Source organism: Panthera pardus, unplaced genomic scaffold (assembly GCF_024362965.1).
Source record: "Panthera pardus isolate Hobbes unplaced genomic scaffold, ASM2436296v1 HiC_scaffold_1, whole genome shotgun sequence".
Taxonomy (NCBI): Eukaryota; Metazoa; Chordata; class Mammalia; order Carnivora; family Felidae; genus Panthera; species Panthera pardus.
The window spans coordinates 7,316,513-7,344,129 of NW_026526654.1; the positions used below are offsets into that span (position 1 = coordinate 7,316,513).

Below are 27,617 nucleotides of genomic sequence, written 5' to 3' on the forward strand. Positions count from 1 at the left end.
AGCGCGGCGAGCAGAGGTGCGGGCTCCCGCCTGGCCTGGCAGCTCCGGACCCCGCCCCACCTCCCACCGGAGCCCCTTCCCCTCCGTTCACAGTGCCCTGCTGGGCCTGGGCGTGGGAGTGGGAGCCCAACAGTCTCCCAGGCATCCGGCCCCCACCTCCCTGTCTCCAAGCCCCCAACCCCCGGCCGGGGGTTCCCGCTCCCGCCCCTAGGGTCATGCTCAGGGAGGGAGGGGGCTGTGGGAGCCCTGAAGACGTTGGGGGGAGGAGGGTTGGGCCGGCAGCGCGGAGTTCAAGGCCGAGGGCTAGGAGTGCCTGGATGGAGGGGCTGTGGCGCGGGTCCCCCGGGACGCCAGTGTCAACTCACCCATCTGCAGCCTGGTCTCAGCAGCAGAGGCAACAGCGGCGGCGGTGGCGGCGGCGGCGGCGTTGGCTCCGCGGTCCCCGGGGCCCCAGGCTGGGAGATGCTGGCTTCCGCCGCAGTCTCTCGTCCCATCCCGGGATCCGGTGGCGGCTGCAGCGGGCTCCAGGCTTCGCGGGCGTCGCGGCCCCGGCCCGGCCCCTCTCCCCGCCTCACGCCCCACCTCCAGCCCTTCCCACGGTCCAGGCACGGCCGCCTGGCTGCACCCTGGGCCCCGGCGCGGGGGCGGGGCCCCTCGGGAGGCGCGCGTGGGGCGAGAAGGGTGCCGAGGCGAGACCCGAGCGTGGCGAGCAGAGGTGCTGGCTCCCGCTCGGTTCCGCGGCTTGGGACCCCGCCCTACCCCCCACCGGAGCCCCCTCCCCTCTGTTCGCTGCGCCGCGCTGGGCCGGCGGACGGGGGCTTTGGAGCTGTGGGTACCGTTGACAGTTAGGCTTCTGTGCGCATGCGCAGTGGTTGCCTCTTCTGAAGTGTGCAAGCACGCTTGTGTCTGGCGGTATTGCTTGTTGCCGGTTACTGAGAAGTGGCAGCTACCCAAACCCGGATCCTCACTGCTGGGGTGTTGTGGCCAGGCGGGTTTGGCCTGTCTCCGGCGCTAGTGTTGGGCTCCGGAGGTAGTGGAAAGGGAGGGCGGGGTGAAGTCTCTGTGGAGCCCGCAGGCTTCGCCATGAAGAGGATTTGGGGGTTCGGGAGGGAGAAGGGCATGTCGCCCTTGGGCTCCGCTTCTGGCTTGCAGAGGCAGGGCAGGGGCGTTGGGCAGAAGAACAATAGAATTGACAACTTGCTGCTGGGTTACCATGTCCAAGACAGAGATCTCAGAAAGATCCACAAGGCTGCCTGCGTGGGCAACGCAGCGCAAGTGCAACAGATTCTGTTCATGGGGGAAAATGGCGTGGATGATAGAGACAAGATGAACAGGTAATAGGGGCTTGGAGGCTGGCAGGGAGGAGGTGGGACGGACCTGGGAGAAGAGCACACCTGGCCTAGCTCTACCTGTGCATCCGAGCCCTCCCTCAGGGGGCTGGGTTCCTGAGGTCCCGCTGCCCCTCGGTCGTGGGAACCCTACGTGGTCTAGCACCAGGCCGACAGTGTGAGCGGCAAAAACAAAGTCTTCAGCTGCCCTGGCACCTACCCGGTAATTCCTGAACAGACCACTTGACTCTCAAGTTTGACGTGATTTACCCAAATTTCAATAGCAATACACACGAAATTAAGTGTCGACAACATGTTGTTTTTAATGGACTCATTTTCATACCATAACGTCACAGAAAAGCGCATAATGGGAGAAATAATTCCTGTAATCAAGTTCTGGGCTAGAAATTCTTGGGACAAAATCCAGTATCCAGTTTATGTCTGTGTACACTTAGGTATGTGTGCTATTTCCTGAGGGACCTTGGAAGGACATTTTGAAGTGGAAGATGGCTCTGAATAGGAGGACTCCTTTTTCTCAAAATGTGTACCCTTCCTGTATTTGTCAGTGTTAGGTAAAGCAAATGAAAGCATCCTGGTTTTAAGAATTTTGAGCTACACATGCTCTTCTTGTGATGTCATTAAGGAAATTTTTGGACTCACTATCTTGTACATCTGAAATTGAGAGAACACTGTATGTTAACAAACTGGAATTAACCTAAGAACTTATGTTTTTATATAGGAGGTAGATTGCCCTTCCAGATATCAAAATGTACCTGAAATTTCCACAAATTATTCATTTACACACAGCTGAAAAGACAGATAAAGGAGTGGTGCAGAGTAGAACATGACCAACGCTCAAATATACATAAGACTTTAGAATTTCATACTGGTGACATTTCATATTAGTAGGAAAAGGTGAACTATTCGTAAGTAGTGGAGAAACAGCCGATTTGGAGAAAACTTGTTAGAATTTTATCTCCCTAAATTAAGTTCCAGATGGGGTATCAATTTAAAAATTTTAATAGGCAAAATAAGAAAAGTAACAGAAAAAAATCCTACAAATGCCTATTTACCCATCCTAAGAATGACTTGAAAAGCAAGACTTTTGGGGGGTGCCTGGGTGGCTCAGTCAGTTAAGCCTCTGACTCTTGATTTCGGCTCAGGTCATAATCTCAGGTGTTCATGGGTTCAAGCCCTTCGACGGGCTCCCTGTTGTCAATGTGGAGCATGCTTGGGATTCTGTGTTGCCTCTCTCTCTCTCTCTCTCTCTCTCTCTCTCTGTCTCTCTCTATTTCTCTCTCAAAAAAAAAAAAAAAATTGGGGCCCCTGGGTGGCTCAGTCAGTTAAGCGGTCTGACTTTGGGAGTCATGATCCCGTGCTTTGTGGGTTCGAGCCCCGCTTCAGGCTCTGTGCTGACAGCTCAGATTCTGTGTCTCCCTCTCTCTCTGCCCCTCCCTTGCTTGCACGCTGTGTCTCTGTCTCCCAAAAATACATAAATATTAAAAAATATTTTTTTAAATCAAGAATTCTGGAGATTGATTTAGCAACATAAAAAACTAAAAGCCTCTATCAGAAAATAATATTATTAAAATAAAAGACAATGCACTTGCAAATATTTACAACATATTTGTATCAGACAACAGAATCTATCTTCGTTTTACAGGGAAGTCTTTGAAATCAAAACGAACAAAAACCTGTAATTTGAAATCGTGCAAAGTATTTCTTTGCATATCTACAAGGGACCAGTGGACATAGGGAAATATAGTGTCCCTGGGAAAAAAGAAATTTAAGTGAAAAAGGGACTGAAATACAGTTTTCCATCTACAACCTTTGTGAAAATAGAGTGATGGTGCTTATACTGCCGCTAAAGTTTAAGTTGTTTTCGACTTTCCAATAGACAATTTGGTGTAAGTACCACATTTAAAAAATATGTATTCCTTTTACCCATCAATTTTATTTCTACTAAAATATCTTTAGGAAATCACTAGAGATAAATGACATACATTTTGCTTTTCTCAGCACTATTTAAAATAGCAATGTATTAAGAAGAACTCGTATAATGGCTTTTATAAGTAAATGTCATTGCATCCATAAGATGGATATGTGATCATTGAAAGTGGCATAGATAATAGATATACACAGAGATGCAGAGCTGTGCTTTAGTTGATCACTAAGTGAGAACAAAAATCAGTGTGATCATAGGTACACACAAGCAGACTACGGTTTTATGTTAAGCCCAAAAATGCACAAAATGTGATGACATTTGTTATTTCTGAGCCTTTGTATTTACATGCATTTTTCTTTGCCTTCAAAGAAAATCTGTGCTTTCTACAGGAAAAGGTGTATAAAGGTCCTATTAAAAGTTTATTATCAACAGAAAGGGTTTATTGTCGTTGAAGTAATCCTGGAGAAGAGCAAGAATATTGATCTTATATACATAAAAATAATTTCTCACTTTGTGTTAAAAAATATTTTTGGATGTAAAATAAGAAAAGTGAGTTAATTAAAATGTTTTTTGAGGATTGGCATATTTGGACAACTTTTGGCCTCTTCAGAAGTAAAGGGAGTATTTTTTATTTGCACTTGTAGATTTTATTATGCACATATTAAGCATATACATATGTTTTCTGTTATAGGTAGCTTTATTATGTGTAATAGGTAAATGGTTTATATTAATCATGAAAATAAAATATATTAGTTGTGTGCTTATGAAAAAAATAAGACTTAGCAAATATAAGCGTTTATTTACTGTTTCAGAAGTATGCTTTCCTTTATATACCTTTCTTTAAAAATATTGAACTCGGGGGCGCCTGGGTGGCGCAGTCGGTTAAGCGTCCGACTTCAGCCAGGTCACGATCTTGCGGTCTGTGAGTTCGAGCCCTGCGTCAGGCTCTGGGCTGATGGCTCAGAGCCTGGAGCCTGCTTCCGATTCTGTGTCTCCCTCTCTCTCTGCCCCCCCCCCCCCCGTTCATGCTCTGTCTCTCTCTGTCCCAAGAATAAATAAAAAACGTTGAAAAAAAATTAAAAAAAAAAAATATTGAACTCTCCAAATGTATTTATCCACTCTTTGCATCCATTTATTTATCACCTAGAACCTGCACATATATTATTTAGCGGACATACTCTACCCAAGATCCTTTTGTTCACAAAGACTTCATTTTGCACAGGATGAGCAAGATGAGGAATTTTATTTATTTATTTTCTAAAGATTTTATTTTTTTAAGTTTATTTATTTATTTTTTGAGAGGGATGGGGTGGGGTTGGGGGTGGGGGCAATGGAAGGACAGAGAGAGAGAATCCCAAGCAGGCCCCATGCTGAAAGCAGGAACTTTTCCAATACACTTTTCAAAGAGTCCCAGCATGGGGCTTGAGCAAGTGAACATGAGATCGTGACTTGAGCCCGATCAAGAGCTCCACGCTTAACAGACTGAACCACCCAGGTGCCCCAGCTTTTATCTTGTTTACTTTATGTTTTAAGTGTTATTTATTGTTGAGGGTGAAAGCATGAGCAGGGGGAGAGGGAAAGGGAGAGGAGGGACAGAGCATCTAAAGCAGGCTCTGCACCAGATTTTATTTTTAAGCAATCTCTATACCCATTGTGGGGCTCAAATTTACAACCCTGAGATCAAGGTCCTATGCTGTACTGGCTGAGCCGGCAAAGCACCCCTAAGATGAGAAATTTTACATTGAAGTATTAGGACTTAATCTCAATGGGAAGTTTTCCTCCTTCCTTTCAAAGTTTCTGAAGATAGAAAATTGTAAAAGATAACCTTTACCTGCCCTTCTGAAATTTATGAGAGTAGTAGGTACTAATATTGATCACTGGAAATACTTGATTTTCGTACAATCTGTAGACCTCAATATTTAATAAATTGAGCTGTTCCTAGTCATTGGAATCCTGAGTTTCCTGTGGCTTAAACTTTCTTGAGAAGCAAAGTAAGAAGTCCTTAAAAAATGTTTTCCTTTTGTTAATTTAGTCCTCTTTTCCTATAATGCTTTTCAGAACTAAAATTTATTTAAGTGCCAATCATATGACTAGAACTGCAATAGACCTATTGTATATACCATCATTTCACATAATGGAAGACACCAAGATTCTATGATGTCCCACTATTTTATATGCCAATTATTTTTTTAAAGTCCTGCCATTTACAGTTGTAAGACATTTTGAGTTATAAATTGCGTTCCAATGTCAGAGATATTAAAATGTGACAAAATGAGCATCTTGGAATCATTGAAACGCAGTATTCTTGCTAATCCTTAAAACATATCTGCAACGTAGGTGTAATTGTATCAAGGTACCTAACTGAAGTGTTGTCTATGTAAAGCAGTAGTAATGGTAAAAATTATATTATCCAACAACTATTGAGATGTTATTTGTGCTAGGAGGTGTTCTAAATACTTGCATAGATCCTCATTTAAGCATCACAACGAGGTCTTGTGAGATAACTACTCAGTATTTCATTTCATTTCATTTCATTTCATTTCATTTCATTATTATCTTTTTTTTTTTTTTTTTTTTTTTTTTTTTTTTTTTTTTTTTTACTAATCTCTACACCTATGTGGGGCTTCAAACTCACGACCCTGAGATCAAGAGTTACATGCTCTTCAGACTGAGCTAGCCAGGTGACACAAGACAACTACTATTTTTATCCCCTTTTGTTGAGGACATTGAGGATAAGTCTAAGCAATAACTAGTGAGTGACAGAGTTAAACTAGGATTCAAACCCAGGTGGAGCTGAATCCCCAGGTCATGCTCTTTCTCTTCAAACAGGCTGCTCTTTTATTAGTGTGATGAGTAATCACTACTAAATATTGTACTTTCTCCAGAGGAAAACTGAATCTTTGTTTTGGAGGCATAGGAATAACATGCTACTTAATGTTTACAATTTCCTGAATTAACTGCAAGTTTTGAGAGAGTGCACTATCATTTCCTAAAAAGTCCTCTCACTTTTTTAGGACTGCTCTCCATTTGGCCTGTGCCAATGGCCATCCAGAAGTGGTGAGCCTCCTAGTAGAGAGGAAATGTCATCTTAACCTCTGTGATCATGAAAACAGGACAGCTCTCATGAAGGTATGTAGTACCAGCTATGTCTGCCTGAGATAGATTTGATGTCATTACTTAGAATGAAAATGAAATTATTGCCTTGAAACAAAACGAATTGGTGAAACCTGTGGCATGCTTACTTTAAATTCTCAGAATTTACACTCTGTTTCTTGGCATATCACTGACAGGCCGTACAGTGCCAGGAAGAGAAATGTGTAAACATACTATTGGAAAATGGTGCCGATCCAAATATTAGGGATGTGAGTGGCAACACTGCTCTCCACTATGCGGCCTTTGGTGATAATATATCCATAATAGAGAAGCTGCTGCTATACAATGCGAATACTGAAGCAAGAAATAAGGTAAAGAACTAATTTATACAGTATTTGAAATTTTATATATATACGTGAATATTTTAACCACAAAATGTTTTATTTCACACACACACACACGCACGCACGCACACACACACTCACTCACTGAATTCTATATATCAGGCCCTGTCATCATGGAAATAACTCCAATGCCAAGTCAGGGAGGGCTAGAAAAAAGTAGTGCCCACAGAAAGGGCAAAGTTGTATCTCCCAGCCACCCTTCCACCCCAGAAAGAAAATGTTTCCATTAGTGCCTACAAGTGGATGGTAGTCTCAGAGCCCATAAAGGACTAAAGGTCTAGAGGGGAGTGAGGTGACGATGGAGGCTGGGTGCTATGCAGGGGCTTAGGCAAGGGGTGCTGCTGGGGATAGGTGGGAGGAGGAAAGGACACCCAGACCCAGCAGGGAGAGCTTGGATGTGTGCAAGTGGGAGGAGAAAGCAGCAGGTTGTAGGTGCTGGGCACTGCAGGCCCCGGTGCTCTGAAGATGAGGGCATTGGGGTCAGGTCATGTCTTGACATCCACCAAAGGCATCTACTTGTGTTGGTAGCCACTCGACCAGCCATGTACCATGTTGGGGTGTCCCACTTCAGAGAGTAGCTCCTGCTCAACCTTGTGTAGCTCCTCAGCAGGGTTGTAGCTGTACATGGGGAGTAGATGATGGCCACGCTTGCTGGCCCACCTGCCTTTTCTTTGACATGCATTACCTCTCACTGCTGAAGCCCCTAGAGGAACACCCTTGGTTGACACGGGCAGGGTCAATTTTACGTATTCGGAAGTTCAAGGATTCCCTGAATGAGAATATTTGGCAATAACTTATTTATCTAAGATTTCTCCTTTCTTTCTTTCTTTCTTTCTTTCTTTCTTTCTTTCTTTCTTCCTATTATTTTTTATTTATTTTTGAGAGAGAGAGAGAGACAGAGACAGAACAAGAGGGGGAGAGGGGCAGAGAGAGAGAGGGAGACACAGAATCTGAAGCAGGCTCCAGGCTCCCAGCTGTCAGCACAGAGCCCAATGCAGGGCATGAACTCATGAGCCATGAGATTAAGACCTGAGCCGAAGTTGGATGCTCTACCAACTGAGCCACCTAGGCACCCCTAAGATTTCATTTTAAATAAGGATACTTCTAAAGAAACAGAGAATACTGCTTTGTTTTATGTATTTATGACAAATATTTATGAAAACAATATATTTGTTAAAGGTAAAACTTATTTTATTTTCAAATATTTTTCCCATCCAATTTTTTTTTTTTTATTAGTGAAAAACAACACAGGAAAGCAAAATTTGCCCTAGGTTTTGTCTTAAAACTCAAAGAAAAGAAATGCATTTTACAATAAAAAATATTGCTGCTGTTGACAAGTTCCTATTTGATAAAAAAGTGATTTATAAAAATGGGATTTATCTTTTATTGGCCAAGGCTTAAGAGAAAAAAGGGGAAAGGAGGGAGCAGTCAGAACTAAGTGGGCCAATTTGGAAATTTGACAAGTGAGAGAAAATAACAAGAAGAGGTTGTTTGTTTTATTGTTTATTTTTTCCCCTTCAGTTTATATGTTTAGTCAAGGAGTCTTCAATTTTTGAGGGGAATAATTGTTACTTAGGGAAAGAGTGAGTTGTAAACCTGCCTAGAGACCAAGTGTAGGAGGACTCAGAGGAAATCAGATTGGCAGTGAACAGGTGGTTGATTAAGTGGGCAAGGAGAAGAAAGAACAAATAATTAACTGTCATATAATCCTATTCTGGCAGAAACAGCCACTTAGGTAAGAGTCTAAACTCTGCTCTGAAATCTAGAATATCTTGATGGGAAGTAAGAAGTTTAAAAGTAATGCAATCAAGTTGCATTTTGACTTTACATTTAGTCCCTGTTCTACCTCTGCTCAGGGAAATTAAATGCAGTTTTGATAAGTCATTCTTTTGGCTAAATCTTTAAATGATAGAGGGAGTTGGCCACATAGATGAGACTGATGTGATTGTCTGCTGCACCAGCTCTCAGCTAGAATTGTGGTGGTGAATCCCCGTGCCCTGGGGAAGTTTCAATTTTTTTTTTTTTAACAAGCCTAAACTCTCCCCTGAAGAGTTTGAGTAAATCTAGTAACATGTATACATAGACATGGATATTTAGAAATATTTTTTTTGAGACTGTGCTACAACTCTTGGTTAAGAACTACTGGGGTGTGTGGGTGGCTCAGTCGGTTAAGCGTCTGACTTCAGGCTCCGGTCATCATCTCACAGTTCACAAGTTCTAGCCCCGTGTTGGGCTCTGTGCTGACAGCTTAGACAGAGCCTGGAGCCTGCTTCATATTCTGTAGTCTCCCTCTCTTTTTGCCCCTCCCCTGCTCGTGCTCTTTCTCTCTCTTCCACAAAAAGTGGACATTTAAAAAAAATTTAAAAAAGCTAACTACTGAATGCAGGGGTACCCAGGTTTTTCGGTTGATTAAGCGTCTGACTTCCACTCAGGTTGTGATCTCATGGTTTGTGAGTTTGAGCCCCACATTGGGCTCTGCACTGATGGTGCAGAGACACATGAGAATCTCTCTCCCTGCCCCTCCCCCACTCGCTCACGCTTGCTCTCTCTCTCTCTCTCTCTCTCTCTCTCTCATATTCATAGCCATTTGGTTATCACAAGCAGTGTTTTCCTGATTGCAATAGGAGAAAATCTTCAATCTTCTTTATTAGTTGAAGCTATGTGACCGACTGTCTTATGATGTCTGTTAAATTCATATAGCCCTGGCATAATCCAAATGGTAGTTTTAAACATGGAAATGTAGTTAGTGACAATACAGTTGAGAATTGTTTTCATAATTTAGTTTCAGCATAGTTGTGAACTAATTTGTCTATTTGATTAACAGTCTGGGAGAATTAAACACAGATAGATTGCGGTTTTAAGAAGCATTGGAAAAATTCTTAAAGTGGGTGTTACGAGTCTTTTTGTTGTGATTCTTTTAGACAGAGAGAGTGTGAGTGGGGGAGAAGGGCAGAGGGAGAGAGGGAGAACCTCAAGCAGGCTCCAAGCTCAGTGCCAAGCTTGATGCAGGACTCAGTCCCACAACTCTGGGATCATGACCTGAGCTGAAGTCAAGCGTCAGATGCTCAACTGACTAAGCCACCCAGGCTCCCCTCTTATGAGTCTTTTTTTTTTCTTGTTTTTTTTCTTTTTTAATTTTTTTTTAACATTTATTTATTTTTGAGACAGAGAGAGACAGAGCATGAACAGGGGAGGGGCAGAGAGAGAGGGAGACACAGAAGTGAAAGCAGGCTCCAGGCTCTGAGCCATCAGCCCAGAGCCTGACGCGGGGCTCGAAATCATGGACCGCAAGATCGTGACCTGAGCCAAAGTCGGACGCTCAACCGACTGAGCCACCCAGGCCCCCCTACCCTCTTATGAGTCTTAATAGCAATTTTTATTACATGTTGGGGCCTAAGTTTTTGCTAAAACGTGATACTGATACTTCAGGAAAGATTTACATACAAATATTTGCTTTATGCACAACCAAAATACCCGTGGGCTATTGACTAAATTTGGCCCCTGGATGTGTTTCGTTTCCTCCATAAATTGAGTCAACATTTAAAATTATGACACTCATGCAGAAATCTGGATTTCAGACACTTCTTATAGAATCATCCCTGGAACTTTGAGCCCATACTACTGTTTGGTATGCATTTCAGCGGCTGACCTTTTTATATGAGGTATGTGTGTCTCCAGTTTGCTACTGTCCCCACTTAGGTTCTTCACTTACTCGAGTCACCTACTTTGCTTTCATAAGCAATGCGTTTACAATTACTGTTTTATTATATATATATATATATATATATATATATATATCATATATGTGTGTGTGTGTGTATATATATATATATAATATGTGTGTGTGTATATATATATATACACACATATATATCATATATTTGTGTGATATACACAAACACATACACACACACATATTTATACACACACATATATACATATATATGTATATATATATAAATATACATATATACATATATACATATGTATATACGTATATATGTTTATATATATATAAATATACATATATACGTATTATACATATGTATATATGTATAATACGTATATATGTTTATATATATGTATATTTATATATATGTTTATATATATATATATATATATATATGTATATATATTAGACTGTGTTAATCAGATCTCTTTTGGACACAAAGAAACCTTGGTAATTTTTTTTAAAGTTAATTTTGAGAAAGAGAGAGAGAATCCCTAGGAGGCACTGGGTTTGAACTCATGAATCGTGAGACCATGACTTGAGCCAAAGTCAAGAGTCAGATGCTTAACTGACTGAGCTACCCAGGCGCCTCTGTTTTATGGTCTATTTTGATAAAGATTTCAAGGTTTTCAAGGCAATCCATATTAATTTATAATATATATTTTGTATTTTATGTTAGTGTCTTCGGAATAGGATTGAATTTTCCAAGTTAGACTTTCTAAGTTGTTTTTGTATTCTATTCATTTTTTAATGTTTATTGATTTTTCAAGGAGAGAGAGCACGTGCATGAGTGGGGGAGGGGCAGAGAGAAAGGGAGACACAGAATCCCAAGCAGGCTCCAGGCTGAGCTGTCAGCATAGAGCCCAATGCAGGGCTTGAACTCACAAACCATGACATCATGACCTGAACCGAAGTCGGCCTTTTAACTGACTGAGCCACTCAGGTGCCCCATAAGTTAGTTTGAAAACAAGACACTTTTTCCTTCTGTGTACTATAAATAATCGTATTCCTGGGGCGCCTGGGTGGCTCAGTCGGTTGAGCGTCCGACTTCGGCTCAGGTCATGATCTCGCTGTCTGTGAGTTTGAGCCCCGTGTGGGGCTCTGTGCTGACAGCTCAGAGACTGTAGCCTGCTTCGGATTCTGTGTCTCCCTCTCTCTCTGCCCCTCGCCTGCTCATGCTCTGTCTCTCTCTGTCAAAAATAAATAAACATTAAAAGAAACAAAATTTGAATAATCGTATTCCTATTGGAATATTTGCAAACCGTATTAGATTAATCATGGTTACAGTTGAATAGGTTATGCCCATTGCAGACAATATTCTCTTTCTCCTCAGCATTGTTCCCTAAAAATGCAAATAATGTAGTCACTTTCATTATGCTAAAAATGATCTGTATAAATCAGTGTTTGAGTTTTTATTGATAAGCCATTATATTTTTATTTCTGATTTATAGTTTGCCTAAAATATAAAGTAAGTAGCTATTCCAGTGGAAACTGGAATACAACTAGAATACAAACAGATTTTTTTAGAAGTAGATACGTATTAGGGTCCCAGGATTATTATAATTGACAATAAAATTTCATATGGAGCTTCCCAACAGTTAAGATAAAAATTTAGCATTTTATAATAGGAGAAAGCCCATGGGCTATTTAATATTAAGTAATCAAAGTTCATTTGAAGCTTAACTCTTGGAGTTCTGAGCCCATGTCCTTAGTGACCCATTTGGAGCAGCGATGCCTTATGTTGACATCTCGGATGTCAGTGGATCCTGATACCGCTGACAGAAGACAAGCAAGTTTGTATAACTTGGGGAAAAGCTTCACCTTTATCGGAAAGCTCTCCAAACTATATCCCTGAAACTCTGATTCCTCAAATGTGAATGTTTGCCACAAAAAGGATTGTCAAATGGGGACTGAGCAGATTTAAATGGATTTCTGTAATGCCAGACATATAATGCAGTTTTATAATATTTCTCAAACATAGATGATCATGAAATCTTTCCAATGGGACATAGTACTTACCTTCTGGCAAAGTAGGTATTCTTTGGAAGGTAATTTAAGAAACACTAGTCCAGAGACCATCATTTAGGTTATTAATTCAGTAAAAGTACTTAAAGCATATACTGCTGTGTTTTGGAGTTTGGAGATATAGAGATAAGAAATAGCCCCTGCTCTCAAGAAGCTCTTGGTTTAGATAGGGAACAATAACTACAGTATACCATGATAAGTACTGTGATAGAAGCAACGATCTTGGAACCAGTGAGTGTTTGAAGTGAGTTTGGGAGAATGACTTCATATAATCTGTTGAAGGAGGTGGAGAAGGGCTATTTTATTAAAAACAATTTTTAATGTGTATTTCTTTTTGAGAGAGAGAGAGAGAGAGAGAGAGCGAGGGCAGAGAGAGAGAGAGAGAGAGAGAGAATCTGGAACAGGCTCCAGGCTGTGCGCTGCCAGCATAGAGCACAATGCAGGGATAGAACTCACAAACCCTGAGCTCATGACCTCAGCTGCAGTTGGTCACTTAACCAACTGAGCCACCCAGGTGCCCCCGTGGAGGAGGGCTATTTTAAAGAGAAGCAGCAGCAGGTGAAAGCACAGTGGTGGGAAGGAAGAGGCCATTTTTATTTACTTTTTGTATTGTATGTTTCAGTTTAGAGGATCTTTTGTATGTTTTAAAATTCCATATGGAAAGGTGTAATTTTGTAAATTCTCATTTGTTTTTGCTCTTTTACAGGATAACATCACACCACTTCTAGTTGCTGTAAATGAAAACAAACAGCAAATAGTGGAAGTTCTGGTAGAAAAGGCAGCAAATACACATGCAGAGGATAAATTAAAAAGGTGCAGTAGTTTTCTTTTAAACCTTAGTATGGTTCTAGAGTGGTAATAATTATTCAAGTCAGGAAGATTAACTTCAGAAGAAGAAGATTAATTTGTAATTATATAGTGAAAAATGTCAACACATCACCAGTTAGGTAGAAAGCAATTATTCTGACTGGGCAACATGAAGAACAGGGTATAGCAGAATTCATATTCCTTGATGATGTTGACTCATGTCATTTGCAGTGTTTATTTTTAAGTAGGTTCCATGTTCGGCGTGGAGTCCAACACTGGGCCTGAACTCATGACTCTGAGATCAAGACCCGAGCTGAGGTCAAGAGTCTGATGCTTAACCAACTGAGTCACCCAGTTGCTCCTGCAATGTTTTTTTGTTTGTTTGTTTGTTTGTTAGTTTGTTTTTCTGCCACGTGATTTTGTGTTAACTAAAGGGATTTCATTTTAGTTTTATAAAGGGTGGACTCTCAGCTCTTAATTTACTTAAGGGCACAATATTGGCCTTCTTAAACCTTTTATGGTATTTTTTAAACTTCTACTTCATAGAGGCACCTGTGTGGCTCAGTTGGTTAAGCATCCGACTTTGGCTCAGGTGATCATCTCATGGTTCGTGGGTTGAACCCCACATCAGGCTCTGTGCTGACAGTGCAGAGCCTGCTTCGGATTCTCAATCTCTCTCTCTCTCTCTGTCTCTCTCTCTGTCTCTCTCTCTCTCTCTCTCTGTCTCTGTCTCTGTCTCTGTCTCTCTCTCTCTCTCTGTCTCTGCCCCTTGCCCACACTCTCATGTGCACTCTCTCTCTTTCTCAAAATAAATCGTAAATAAACTAAAAAAAAAAATAGTTTCTACTTCATATACATTTTCCTTCAAAGATGTATATTGGGGTGCCTGGGTGTCTCAGTTGCTTAAGTCTATGACATTGGCTGTGGTCATGATGTCATGGTTCGTGGGTTCGAGCCCCACGCCGGGCTCTGTGCTGACAGCTCGGAGCCTGGAGCTGCTTTGGATTCTGTGTATCCCGCTCTCTCTCCCTCTCCCTTGCTTGAGCTCTGTCTCTCAAAAGCAAATAAATGTTAAAAAAAAAGATGCATATTAAACATAAATAGGAGTTTTTGTGTCTTTTGGATGACACTTTTCTTTAAATTGCTTTTTTTTTCTTTTTTGAGTAATACTGATGTCGTTAGGTGATCTCTAATGATGATTAACTACTCTTACCAAGTCTCATCAGGTTTTATCCTTTTTCATGTCCAGTATATGTATTTTTTATTTTATTTTCAATTGGTAGGAGTAGAAAGATGAAAGATAACTTTAACTGTATAGACTTTTCCTTTAATGAGGATAAGTTATAGGTGGGTGATAAAGAAGGAAGAGATGTGCTTTAGATTCACACAAGACTAGGTTGATTCATAGCTTTCCTACTGGCTAGGTGTTGTGACCTTGGGAGTGTTACGTATCATCACTAAATATGTTTCCTGATATGAAAAGGAGGATAATAATATATCCTTCAAGGGTGGGTGTGCGTAAATAATATTTTATATACATAGCATTTAATTTAGTGCCTACCATATGCTTATCAGCATCGTTAACTATAATTATGCCTATTTTGTTAGCATTCGCATTAAAATATTATCATTTTAAGCCTGCAGATAGTTTTTAATACTTACTTGACCTCTAGATGGCTTTGAAGTGCACTGTATCAGATTAAGGAAGACATGGGGAATTAGTTTTTTTTAAATCTTTACCTATTCAGATAAGTGACCTAGCATAGTTTCCTGTTTATCAAACGACTTTAAATTAGCAACTCTATAATACATTACCCAAGTGGGACAAGAAGCTTCCTTTTTGTCCCTTCATTTTCGTCTTGGAGATCATTTACACAGATGAACACTGAAACATGTAAATGGTCGATTCTGAACAGATAGGCTAGATATTAACCTGATAAAGTATATCAAATTAGCTGTTTAAATAACTCTAAATTCCTAAGAGTGAAGTTATTCCTGTTATTTTAGAACAGCCTTCATGCTTTCTGTAAATTATGACTCAACAAATGTAGTCAGGCTTCTTCTTCAGCAAGGTATTGACCCCTTTCCTCAAGATGTATATGGATGGGCTGCAGATGAATATGTTTATATTAAGGGTTTTAATCTGTAAGTGTTTGTATTAAAATGCTAGTTATTACTAAACTGAGGTTTAAAATAATTTAAATAATCTGATGGGCTGCAGATGAATATGTTTATATTAAGGGTTTTAATCTGTAAGTGTTTGTATTAAAATGCTAGTTATTACTAAACTGAGGTTTAAAATAATTTAACTGTTAACTTTGTATGTAACAGATGGGGTTTCGTAGTTTGGTCAGGCAGTTTTGGAATGGCAGTCGGTTAGTCCACAACATTAGCCAGAAATCAAGCAAAGGACTAGACTAGTTGGAAGTAGGAATGTGTGCAGAATTCTTTATCTCAGGACTTTTGAGACCTTTATCCTCCAGGATCCTAACCTTATCCATTTCATTTCAAGTATAACCCCTCTGCATGGGACACAAATAATGCTACATCTCTGTGTTTTCTAACTAGTAACTTGGGTCTTGAAATGTTCAGTTTTGTAGAAGACCCTCTACTTTCCTTTGAGGGCTATCTCCTGTACTCTGTCCCTTGAATTTTCCAAGAACCTAAGGAGCACCCTAAGACCAAAGAGACAGTCCTCTTTCACAAGTCATTTGGAGGGGAAAAAAAGGACATCCTGATCATTCTACAGTTTCCTTTGATTCTGTTGCTGCGGCATTGCTGTTGAAACTGGTGCTGCAGTCAGGTCGTGATTGACCTTTACTCCCAGGATTCCCTTGCTGATCCAGGGTTTTCAGTCTTCATGGTGTTCCACACTTAGATTTCAAAGCTATAAAGTTTCTTTGTTCACTGCACATGCACATATGCTCAGCAGCTATCCCAAAGCACCAGCACCCTGTTGGGGCAGCTGGGCCTCCTGGCTTTCGCCATACACCCCTGTCCCTCCACACTCAAAGACCTTATGTGGAACCCATATCTTAGCCTAGACTTTCCTTATGGGTTACCCTTTGAGGATCTTGTTTGTCTTTTTTTTGTTTTGTTTTGTTTTTTTGCCAGAAGATGTTAGCTGGGATCATTCTAAACTGTCAGAGAGGTTCAAATGATGCTGCAGGAAGAGATCGGACTTCCCTTTCTCCTTTGTTAGCAGATCTGTACCCCTGCCTTATTTTTAAGTAGGCTCCATGCCCAGCGTGGAGTCCAACATGGGGCTGGAACTCACGAGCCTGAGATCAAGACCCAAGCTGAGATCAAGAGTTGGATGCCCAACGGACTGAGCCACCCAGGTGCCCCTGGACCACCACTTTAAATCCTGTGGAGCATCTTTTCTGAAGTCATGGAAGGTCTCATCTTGCCCTTCCCAGAGTAATGAGCATCACCTAAGAGGCCATGGCCTGAGAGGCCATGTTTTGGGTATCATATCTCATTAAATCCTCTTATCAACCTTGTAAAATAAGGCAGTAATTTACCTTGTTTTATAGAGGGAGATTTTGAGCCAAAGAGAAGTGGCTTCTCCAAGAACAAATAGCTATAGGTTATAGAGCTGGGACTTCTGGGTTCCAAACACTTTCCATTCTGGCACGTGAATTCTAATTATTCTCATTTCTTTTTTTTTTTTTTTTTAATTTTTTTTTCAACGTTTTTTATTTATTTTTGGCACAGAGAGAGACAGAGCATGAACGGGGGAGGGGCAGAGAGAGAGGGAGACACAGAATCGGAAACAGGCTCCAGGCTCTGAGCCATCAGCCCAGAGCCTGACGCGGGGCTCGAACTCACAGACCGCGAGATCGTGACCTGGCTGAAGTCGGACGCTTAGCCGACTGCGCCACCCAGGCGCCCCTAATTATTCTCATTTCTATTCGATGTGTATTTACTTTTGATAGAGGGAGACGGAGTACGAGCTGGGGTGGGGGGTGGTTGCAGAGAGAGAGGGAGACACAGAATCCGAAGCAGGCTCCAGGCTCTGCGCTATCAGCACAGAGCCTGACGTGGGGCTCAAAGCCATAAACCATGAGATCATGACCTGAGCTAAAGTTGGATGCTTAACTACCCAGGTGCCCCTGGCAAGCTAGTTCTAATTTACTAAGCTAGAATGCCCTCAATTCATGACTGGTTCATCTTCCTGTTTTTTTCTTAAGTACAGAGTTAATGAAAAGCTTCTAGAACGTACAAATTTGAAGTATATGGGGCAATTAAAGTTTTTATATTTGCTCTGATATTATTTGAAATACTCTAAGGATTTGATTTATTTGGTAAATGTTTTTCATATCAGCATTAAGATAGTAATATTATTTATCATCCTTTTTTAAACATAGCAATTACGAAATAATTTGCCGACATAAAGAAGAAATCATGCTTAAAAATTCTTTGCAAAACAGCAATCCTGGTAAGACTTTACATAGTGAATTGCTCTTGGTGGTCCTAACATAAGTAAAGTCAGAGTAAGGGTGTTTTGATAATGAAAGAACAATGAAGAAAAGAACACCAATGTGTAAATTGCATGTATATATTTTTTCTTTCTTAATTTCTTTCTTTATAGTCTAATGTTCAGAATTATTTATGAAGTTAACTGTAGGTAATTGAAAATATGAGGCAGTATTATCTGAAAAGAAATTCATTATTTTAGTCATGACCCCTAAAATACCATGTGACATCTTTGTGTAATAAATACGAAAATGCTTTGTTAACTGTTTATTTAATTTTGAGAGAGAGAGAGAGAGAGAGAGAGAGAGAGCGAGCAGGAGAGGGACAGAGGAAGGTAGACAGAGGATCCAAAGCAGGCTCCACCACTGACAGCAGAGAGCCCAATGTGGGGCTCAAACTCGTGAGCTGCGAGATCACGACCTGAGCCAAGGTCAGATGCTTCACCAACTGAGCCATCCAGGTGCCCAGAGGAAAAAAATATTGTTAAGTTAGTACGTTTTATGTTTCCTCCATAAACATATTATAACAAATTGCACTTGTTATAAAAATGGATCTTTTATAAAATGTTTACAAATGGATTATATTTAGTAAATATTGTTACCTAGTGATTTGTCTCATTAAAAAATGAACCAGCCCTAAAACTGGGAATTCTACAGTACTTTCCTGGTACCATAAACAAATGGCAAATAATAAGAACTGCAAATCTTAGCTAGTGTGCAGTACTGCCAATGAGATTGTTTTTTACAGATAGCTTCCAGGAGTACCGAAGAAAAGCAATGCCTTGTTGAGAGGCATAGGTTATTTCACATATTATATCAACAAGGTCTCACCATTATCAACTTCACTCTTCATAAATCAAGACAGAATGAGAGGGGCGCTTGGGTGGCTGTGTCAGTTAAGTGTCCAACTCTTGATTTCAGCTCAGGTCACCATCATCTCACAGTTGGTGAGTTGGAGTCCTGTGTCAGACTTCTCTGTCAGGCTGTTTGCTGACAGCTCAGAGCCTGTGTGGCATTTTCCCTTTTCCTTCTCTCTCTGCCCCTCCCCTGTACATGCATGCTCTGTATCTCTCAAAAAAATAAACATTTAAAAACAACAACAACAACAACAAATCCAGAATGAGATATGTTGACTTCATTAGAACAATGTTTTCTTCTGTTTGTTGGAGAATTGTCATGACACTGTAATTTTGTTAGAATAAGATACTCTGTTGCCATTAGTCAAAATTTTATCTTTATAAGTATTCAAATAGGGCAACTTGGGCTCCAGAAATTATAATAACAGCACAAAGATGTTTCACAATCACACACACACACACACACACACAAATGCTACTGTTGCTCCCTAGTTGTGGCACCTAGTGCACTGTACAATCTGAAAAGTAGGAAGAAAGCTTTAACTTGGCAGACTGTTACCAAAGAACTTCTGTAGGTTAGTTTTGGAAGTTACAGGGAAGGCAAAGATAGAACAGACAGCGTTTTGATCATTAAGCTGCTCATAACAGAATAGAGTTGTCCCTGCGGTTTTTGAAACAGAAAAGTTTCTGTGGTTTTTAAAAATAATTTTCAAAGGAATCATTTTTATTCATGTCCATTTGTTCACTTCACAAGTAACTCTTAAGTGCCTGTTAGCTACTAAGTGTTATCCTATTGTTGTAGAATACAAACATGCAAAAACCAGTCTCTGCACCCCAGGAGTTGTTGTTACCACTGCCATTTGTATTATTTACTCTATTTAGTGCTTACTAGGTGCCAGAGTCTCATAGAGCTTATAATTATCATTGTTATTTTGTATTGGCATTTGTTCCAGTTACCGTAAGTTCCCAGTGAGGAATCTGAGTTTTCAAGGACTGGGTAGAATCTACGGTAAGCATGCAGAGTGAGGAGTTCAGTTTGCCAGGTAGAGAGGCAGAAGGACCAACATTTGTATGTTTGACAATGTTTGTAAACTATCACGATTACGTGTTTGGCGGAGTACACAGCAGTGCAGAGGCGAAGGTGTACAAGTGAACTTAGCAGGATTTATGAGCAGCTGGGTTTTGCTGGTAGAAAAACTGTGCTATGGCAATGGTTGGGAATGAGGTGAATATCTATGTAAGACAAGCTTATGGAAGTTTGTTAGTGCTATCGAAAGGAGTAGATCTTACCCGATAGGCCTTGGGAAATTTCTTTGGTAGGATGCTTTTAGCGGCAAATAATAGGTGACTTCTAACAGTGACTAAAACAGTAGGAACCAGAAATGTTTTGATGGTTCAGTGATGTCATCAGGATCCCAGTCGTCTCTTGTTCAGTTTTGGAGTTGGTGGTATTTTTATTTCTCCTTTCCGTGGTGGCTAATTAGCAACAGCTCCAGGTATCCTATTCTCACATACAACATCCAGTGGGTGGGAAGGACTGCTTTTCTTTAGGTGTTTCTTTTCACTAGGAAGAGGCTTGCAGTAGACTTCCTCTAACATTTTAAAGACTAGGTTACATCACATACTCATTCCTAAACTGGTCCCTGGTAAATCAGGTACTGTGATTAGCTTAGAATACTCCTTTCTCTTTTTGAAGCCAGGGTGAGGCCACCTTCTCTGTGTATGGAGACAATAAATATCCAAATAAAGTTGTGATTCTCTAGCAAGAATGAAGAATATGGAATGGTTCTTAGGGAGGGAGCCAGCAGTATTTGATGCAGAGATTTTGGAGAATTTGAAGCAGAAGACTAATAAGATTAGATTTGAGTTATGACACTCTGGTTATGGCATAAAATACAGATCACCAAGCCTTTTTCCTAAAGAGCCAGTGAATATTTTAGGTGATGTGGTTTCTCAGCTCTGCCCTTGTAGTGTGAAAGCAGCTATAGCAATATGTAAGTGAAGACATGGGGCTATGCCCCAATAAAACATTATTTACAGAACCAGATGGCAGGTAGGATTTGGCCTGTGGCCATAGCTTGCTGAACCCTCATATGGAGGATAGGTTATAGGAAACCAAATAAAGAGACTGGGAGGCAAAGGAAGCTCTTGTTTTCTTAGCCTAGTATTAGTCCATTATGAAACTTTCAGCTGTGTAGATTGAAAACGTCAGGGGGTTCAATTTATTCCATTAATTTTTTTTTCAGGGCCTTGTGTCTTTCTCATTTGTTTTGCTTATTTTTTTTATTCATTTAAGAAATAACAATAATATTTGGTGGCTTTTTTTTTCCCTGCGAAAATAATCAGTTAAGAACTCATGTTTGACCAGGGCACGGGCAGGGAAAAGATAAAGCAGAGACCGAAACAGTATAGTTAATACGAATTTGTGATTCCTGAATATGAAAAGTTAGGGGGTGAGAGAGAACTCTCAGAAGACTCAGAAATTTCCAGGTTGTGTGCCAGCATTTAAATTGGACATGAAAAATGTGTAGGACTTTATCAGATGAACAGAGGAGAGCAGCAGGAATGAGGACACAGTAATTATGAATTTTTTATTATTTTTGCAATGACTGCCTTTAATAGGTGTACTATATTTTTAATTTTCTAAGAAATTAAGGAGAAGAAACAAACAAAAAACTATAATCAGTAGTATGTTTTTATACTGGGTCTGATAGTTCTGTTTTTTCTAGAACAATCCCTGTTACTTCTTTTGATTCCTATCTGCCAGAAATGAACTAAGTCCTAGTTAGTTGGAAAAATTAACTGATTTTTCATATTTGAGAGGAACTTGTATATGGTAGAATATAGCGGCAACCACCAGGATTCTCTCTCTCTCTCTTTTTTTTTTTTTTCTGAGTAAATTAGGATGGTTGCTTGTTTCACACTTTGTGACATCATGATTTAATCTATTCCTTTTAAACCTTTCTTCAAAAGGATATATAGGAATGTAGGAATTTTCCAGGCAAATACCAAGAAAAAGAGATTCCAGGAAAGGTATTCTGTGACATAACCTTCTGACTGTAACCACGTGTATGACATCAACCCAAATAATAAAAATTTCATATAATGCAGTTGTGATAGAGGCACCACAACGACACCCAGATTTGATTATCCACTGGAAGATCTCACAGGACTCAGCATATAGTTGTTGCCTATGGTTTGTTATGGGGACAGGCTAGAAAGGCCACTCAGCACAGAGAAAAGGTGCATGGGGTGAAGTCCAGAGTAAACCAAGCACAGGCTTCCAGTAATCCTATCTTTATGGAGTTAGCAGGATGTGCTTAATTCCTCCAGCATCAAATTAGGACAGCACAAGTGAAATGTTGTCTGCCAGTACGAGGCTTATGGATACTCAGTGCCCGAGGTCAAATGCTAATCACATAGGCATCTTCTCCTTAGCATGTCCCAAAATTCCAGGTTTCCAAAAAGAAATCAAGTGTATGGCCTTACACACACTGATTTTACCAACACTTAGGCACAGTGAGCTTCTCTTACCAAGCTAGGGACTGGTGGAAACCTTCCTTAAATCCAAGATCCCAGGGAATAACCAAGGGCCAGTCATTCAAGTAGGATATTCTGTGGGTAGCCATCTTTGGCCTGCTGGATGAAACCTTTTCTGCATAGGAATTACAGCCCTCAATTCATTTTTGGTGGTGTCTTAACATTTTATTTTAATAGCAAGTAATATGATGGTTAACATGGTACGGTTTCAGTTTCATCATCCATATGAAGTAGGTATTTGTACAAAAAAGACTAGGGCAATATTAGGTCATTATCATCTTTTTTTATGTGATTAAGCTTTCATTATGATTCTTAGATATGATCAGCATAATGATTTTTGATTTAAAATTAGAATAAAATCTCAATTATAAGGAAAACCCAGGTTTGATTCATATAGTGCTGAATCCCTGTTTATAGTTATATTTGGTCATATTCATCAATTGTTTTCTTGCCTAAGTACACAAATAACTTGCATTTTTGTATTTTGCTTTATGTATTTTCATATACTTCCATATGGGAGACATTACCCCTATTGTGTTACTTTGATCTCTATCTTAATGTTCAAGGTGACTGTATCATGGTTAATATATGCTAAGAGTAGCTTCAATGGATACCGTGTTTGGTTGTTGTACTTTGTTTTATTGTTTTTTACATTTAATGAGCCTTATTTTTTCAGCAGTTTTAAGTTCACAGCAAAATATAATAGAAAGCACAGAGAGTCTCCATATACCATACCATGCACCCGTACACGCCTAGCCTCCCCTGTTGTTAACATCTTGCACGACAGTGGTCCGTTTTTAGTAGTAATTTTTTTTTCAGTTCTTTTGTTTAGTTTTGAGTGACAGAGCATGTATGCGTGTGAGCAGCCAAGGGGCAGAGGGAGAGGGGGGAAAGAATCCTGTGCTGTCAGCACAGAGCCTGATGCAGGACTTGATCCCATGAACTGTGAGATCATGACCTGAGCTCAGATCCAGACATGGACGCTGAACCAATTGAGCCACCCAGGCACCCTGACAAGAGTGGTGCATTTTATATGGACACTAACTCATCATGTTCAGGCAAAGTCTCTAATTTGCATTAGTGTTCAGCCTTGGTGTTATACGTTCTATGAGTTTTAACAAATGTGTAATGATGTGAATCCACCTTTGTCGTATCGTGTGAAAAGAGTTTCACTGCCTTAAAAGTCCTCTGTGCTTGGGCGCCTGGGTGGCTCAGTCGGTTAAGTGTCCGACTTCGGCTCAGGTCATGATCTCGTGGTTCACGAGTTCGAGACCCGCGTCAAACTCTGGAATGACAGATCGGAGCCTGGAGCCTGCTTCCGATTATGTGTCTCCCTCTCTCTCTGACCCTCCCCCCATTCATGTTCTGTCTCTAAAATAAATAAATGTTAAAAAATTTTTTAAAAAATCGTCCTCTGGGCTGTGCCCCTTTTTCCCTACATTCACCCCAACCCTTACCTCCATAGTCTTGCTCTTTCCAGAGTGTCATATAGTAACAATCATACAGTGGATATCGTTGAATGTTTAGAAAATTAAAATTCCCCACTAATTGAATGTAGGCATTCAAGATATTCTTTGCCCTTTGTTTTGTTTTGTTGCTCATCAGTAGAGGATCTGATGACATATGCCTTCCATGAAAAAAAGCATGATTTCTCTAGATGTGTGTCACCTAATGGGGAGGGTTGAGGAAAATGACATCATGAGCCACTACATAGCACTAACATTGGGATCATCCTCTGTGATGTTCAGTGGGTCTAGATAGACTCTCTAGCAATGGAAGGAGACAGTCTCGAGAAGTTAGAACTTTATCAAATTGGAATGCCAAATTCTTCCTACTTACCTTGCCATTGGAAATAAGGCCAGGGAGAGTCTGTTTGCTATGGTTTGGCCATGCTGCAAGGTACAATAGCTATGGAGCACATTTGTGAGGTGTTGTTTCATCCTAAAACTGAACAGTCTCTACTAAATGGCTGGGGGAAGTTCTGCTGTGTTACAGCAAAATAAAAAAAAACTCTCTCTTAACTTCTCTAGGAGTGGAAGTCCAGAAAAATCATGCTAGTTTCAGTCTGACATTGTCAGCTCATGATAATCATTCTCCTAACGATACCAGTTTCCTCCATTGTCATAGAGTTGGTCAGTGATGGCCATTGTAAACATCAGTTCACCTGTAGGTGTCAAATTCCGATAAAACCCATTCTTGCTTTTGGTCAATATAGAGGAGAAAGTAAGATTTCTTAGTGCTTTAAGCCTACGAATGGTATAATTACCATTCAGTGTAGTGTGGTTTCCAGCTGTGGTCCCAAAGCAATACTTTTTAACAAATCATAAGCCGTACACTTGTAATTTCCTCTATTTTTCGATTGTTGATTTAACATGTATTTTGCTTTCTTCTTTAGGATCAGATGAGAAGGCTGAGGAAGACTCTATAACCAGGTAGGGTTTTTATGGATTTGTAAAAATGACATTCGTCGGGGCACGTGGGTGGCTCAGTCGGTTAAGATTGTGACTCTTGATTTCAACTCAGGTTTGTGAGTTCAAGCCCCACGTCGGGTTTTGCGCTGACAGCCTCCTTGGGATATCTTTCCCGATTTCTGTGTGCACTCACTCTCAATGTATAAAGGAACGAAATGAAATGAAATGGACAATGAAAGGAAAGGAAGTGAAATGAATGAACTGAAAATTATGTGTTTCCTAAGGGAACGCAGAGAACAAAAGCAGTTGTTGCGTGTTCTACCCTGGACAAGACATTATATCCTATGCATAACATCTCTTAAGTTATATAGGCATTGCATAGCTTTGCAAAATAGCTGTGTTGTTGTAGCCTACTTTTTATTAGTTTGGCAACTGTGGTTCAGGGAGGTTGATGACTCGACCCTGATTCCATAGTTAATGGGTAGCTGAGGGGCTTGCCCGTCAGCCTGTGTAGCTTCCACATCCATTCTCTGGTTCCTCAGCAGCACTGAGATGAAGATACAGATCCTAGGGCAGATCAACTCAGAATGTCAAAGCTAATCATGTCGGAACTCTAATTTAGTGTTTTCTTAAGAAACCAGGTTAGCGCAAGCATTTGCCCATATGTATTTGAGCACTAGTGCTAACAAAATAATTAGGCAGTGGTAACTAGTCCCTTGTTTTTACCATCCGAGATTTTAGGGTGGATGTCAGCTATGGCCATGGTGTCACAGCTTTTACATAATAAGCAAGATGTCGTCAGGCAGCTCCTTAGATGTGGTGATAGCTCCTCTTCTTGAGACAAATGAGTTTTCCGTAAGGGAAGGGTATCTAGTTGTAGACCATGTTACGTTAATTAAATTCAGTCTCTATCTCAAGGATATTGCTAGGATATTTCGAGGATTCTCTGTTGCCTAAGTTCCCAGTCTGGTTTCCCTTTGGGCTAGTACCCTTGACTAGTTCTAGGAAGCTTTTTCTTTTTTTGGGAGATTTTTTCCCCATGACGTTTCTGTACCGTGTTTTTGCCTTTTTACTTTCTTCTCTGGGTTTCTTGGTATTTCTTTTTTTTTCCATTAATATTTCCCCTTCTGCCAGCTAAGGACTCTCCATTTTTCCAGAGGCCAAATCAAAAGTACTTAGAGTCTCAAGATTTAGGGAACCTCAGAGATTAATTCATCAAAATACCCTCTGGTAATTCAAACTCTGTTTAACCTCCTTGCCGAATGGTTGCTTACATGGACAGTTTGAAACTGAAAAGAAATTGAAGTGACCTAGTTGGATATGATAAGTCACAGAAATGAGATTTAAATTCGGGTTCTTTTCCTTCTTTTTTCTTTCATTTCTTTCTTTGTTTTTTGTCTTCATCTTGCAGACAAATATTTTAATAATAGAAATCAAATACCCAGTACTGGAATCACCGGATCCTATGGGATTTGTGTTTTTAATTTGTTGAGGCCCCTCCATACTGGCTTTCACTGTGGCGATACCAATTTACATCCCATGACCGGTACACAAGGGTTGTTTTTTCTCCACACCCTGAGCAACCCTTGTTGTTTCCTGTGTGTTGAAACTGAGCCATTCTGACAGATGTGAGGTGAGAAGTCATTGTGGTAACGTTTATACATTTAATTATGAACCATTTCAGAGCATTCCCTGCCTGTCACATTTGGTTATGGAAACTCAGACTGGGTCTTTCCTGGAGATTTAACAGGTTAGCAGAGGTGGAGGCAAAATAGAGAACTGAAAGCTTTTTTAAAACAGGGTCCAAATTGTGAAAGACCTGTACTCTGGAAACCGTAAAACACTGATGAAAGAAATTGAAGGTGACGGAAAGAAAGAGAAAGACATCCGATGCTCACAGATGGGAAGAAAACATATTTTTAAAGTGTCTACACTACCCAAAGCCATCTACAGATGTCATGCAATCCCTGTCAACATACCAACAGCATTTGTCACAGAGCTAGACAAACAATCCTAAACGTTGTATAGAACCACAAAAGACCTTGAATGGCCAAAGCAATATTGAAAACGAGGAAACCTGGAGGTATCACAATCTCAGCTTTCAAGTTGTATTCCAAAGCTGTAGTAATCCAAACAGTATGGTGGGTACTGGCGTACAAAATAGCCTCCTAGCTCAGTGGACTAGAACCGCAAACCCAGACATAAATCCACCAGTGTATGGTCAGCTCATCTTCCACAAACAGGAAAGACTATCCAGTGCGGAAAAGGCAGTCTCTTCACCAAATGGTGTTGGGAAAACTGGACAAGTCACATGCCAAAGAATGAACCTGGACCAATTTCTGTACCGTACACACAAAGAAACTCAAAATGAATTAAAAACCTAAGTGTGAGTCCTGAAACCATAAAAAACAAAAAACAAACAAACAAACAAACAAAAAAGAATCCTTGAAGAGAGCACAGGCCCTCATTTCTCTGACTTTGGCTGTAGCAACATTTTACTAGTTATGCCTCTTGAGCCAAGGGAAATAAAGCAAGAATAAAGTATGGGGACTATACCAACCTACGAAGCTTTTGCACAGGGAAGGAAACCGTCAAAACTGAAAGGCAACCTCTGGAAGGGAGAACAAATTTGGAAATGTTTTGCAAATCCAGTAAAGGGTTAGTATCCACAATGTCTAAAAAATTGATACATGTCAACATCACCCCCCTCCAAAAAAGCCCAGTTTACAAATGAGCAGTAGACATCACCAGACACTTTTCCAAAGACAACATACAGATGGTCAACAGACACATGAAAAGATGCTCCCCAAAGTACAACGAGATACCACGTCACACCTGTCAGAATGGCTACACTCCAAGACACAAGAAGCAAGTGTTTGCGAGGATGTGGAGACAAAGGAAACCTCTTGCACCGTTGGTGGAAATGCAAATGGGTACGGCCCCTGTGGAAAACAGTATGGAGGTTCCTCAAAAAATTAAAAACAGAACTCTCCTATGAT

At 40.5% G+C, this 27,617-nt stretch overlaps 1 protein-coding gene across 5 annotated transcripts in view; it reads left to right on the forward strand.

Annotated features, from left to right (window-relative positions):
• The first annotated feature begins 918 nt into the window (after window positions 1-918).
• LOC128778199 (ankyrin repeat domain-containing protein 26-like) overlaps window positions 919-27,617 on the forward strand; it is a 184,635-nt gene continuing 157,936 nt past the window's right edge. For 3 of the 5 annotated variants that reach the window (XM_053906733.1, XM_053906829.1, XM_053906866.1), the window contains exons 1-6: window positions 921-1,334; window positions 6,288-6,402; window positions 6,564-6,737; window positions 13,232-13,338; window positions 17,703-17,773; window positions 24,603-24,639. In XM_053906733.1, the coding sequence (XP_053762708.1) occupies window positions 1,084-1,334; window positions 6,288-6,402; window positions 6,564-6,737; window positions 13,232-13,338; window positions 17,703-17,773; window positions 24,603-24,639 (755 nt within the window). In that variant the 5' untranslated portion in view covers window positions 921-1,083. Of the gene's footprint in view, window positions 1,335-6,287; window positions 6,403-6,563; window positions 6,738-13,231; window positions 13,339-17,702; window positions 17,774-24,602; window positions 24,640-27,617 lie in introns of all 5 variants that reach the window. The other 2 variants (XM_053906783.1, XR_008423629.1) reach the window with 2 other exon arrangements.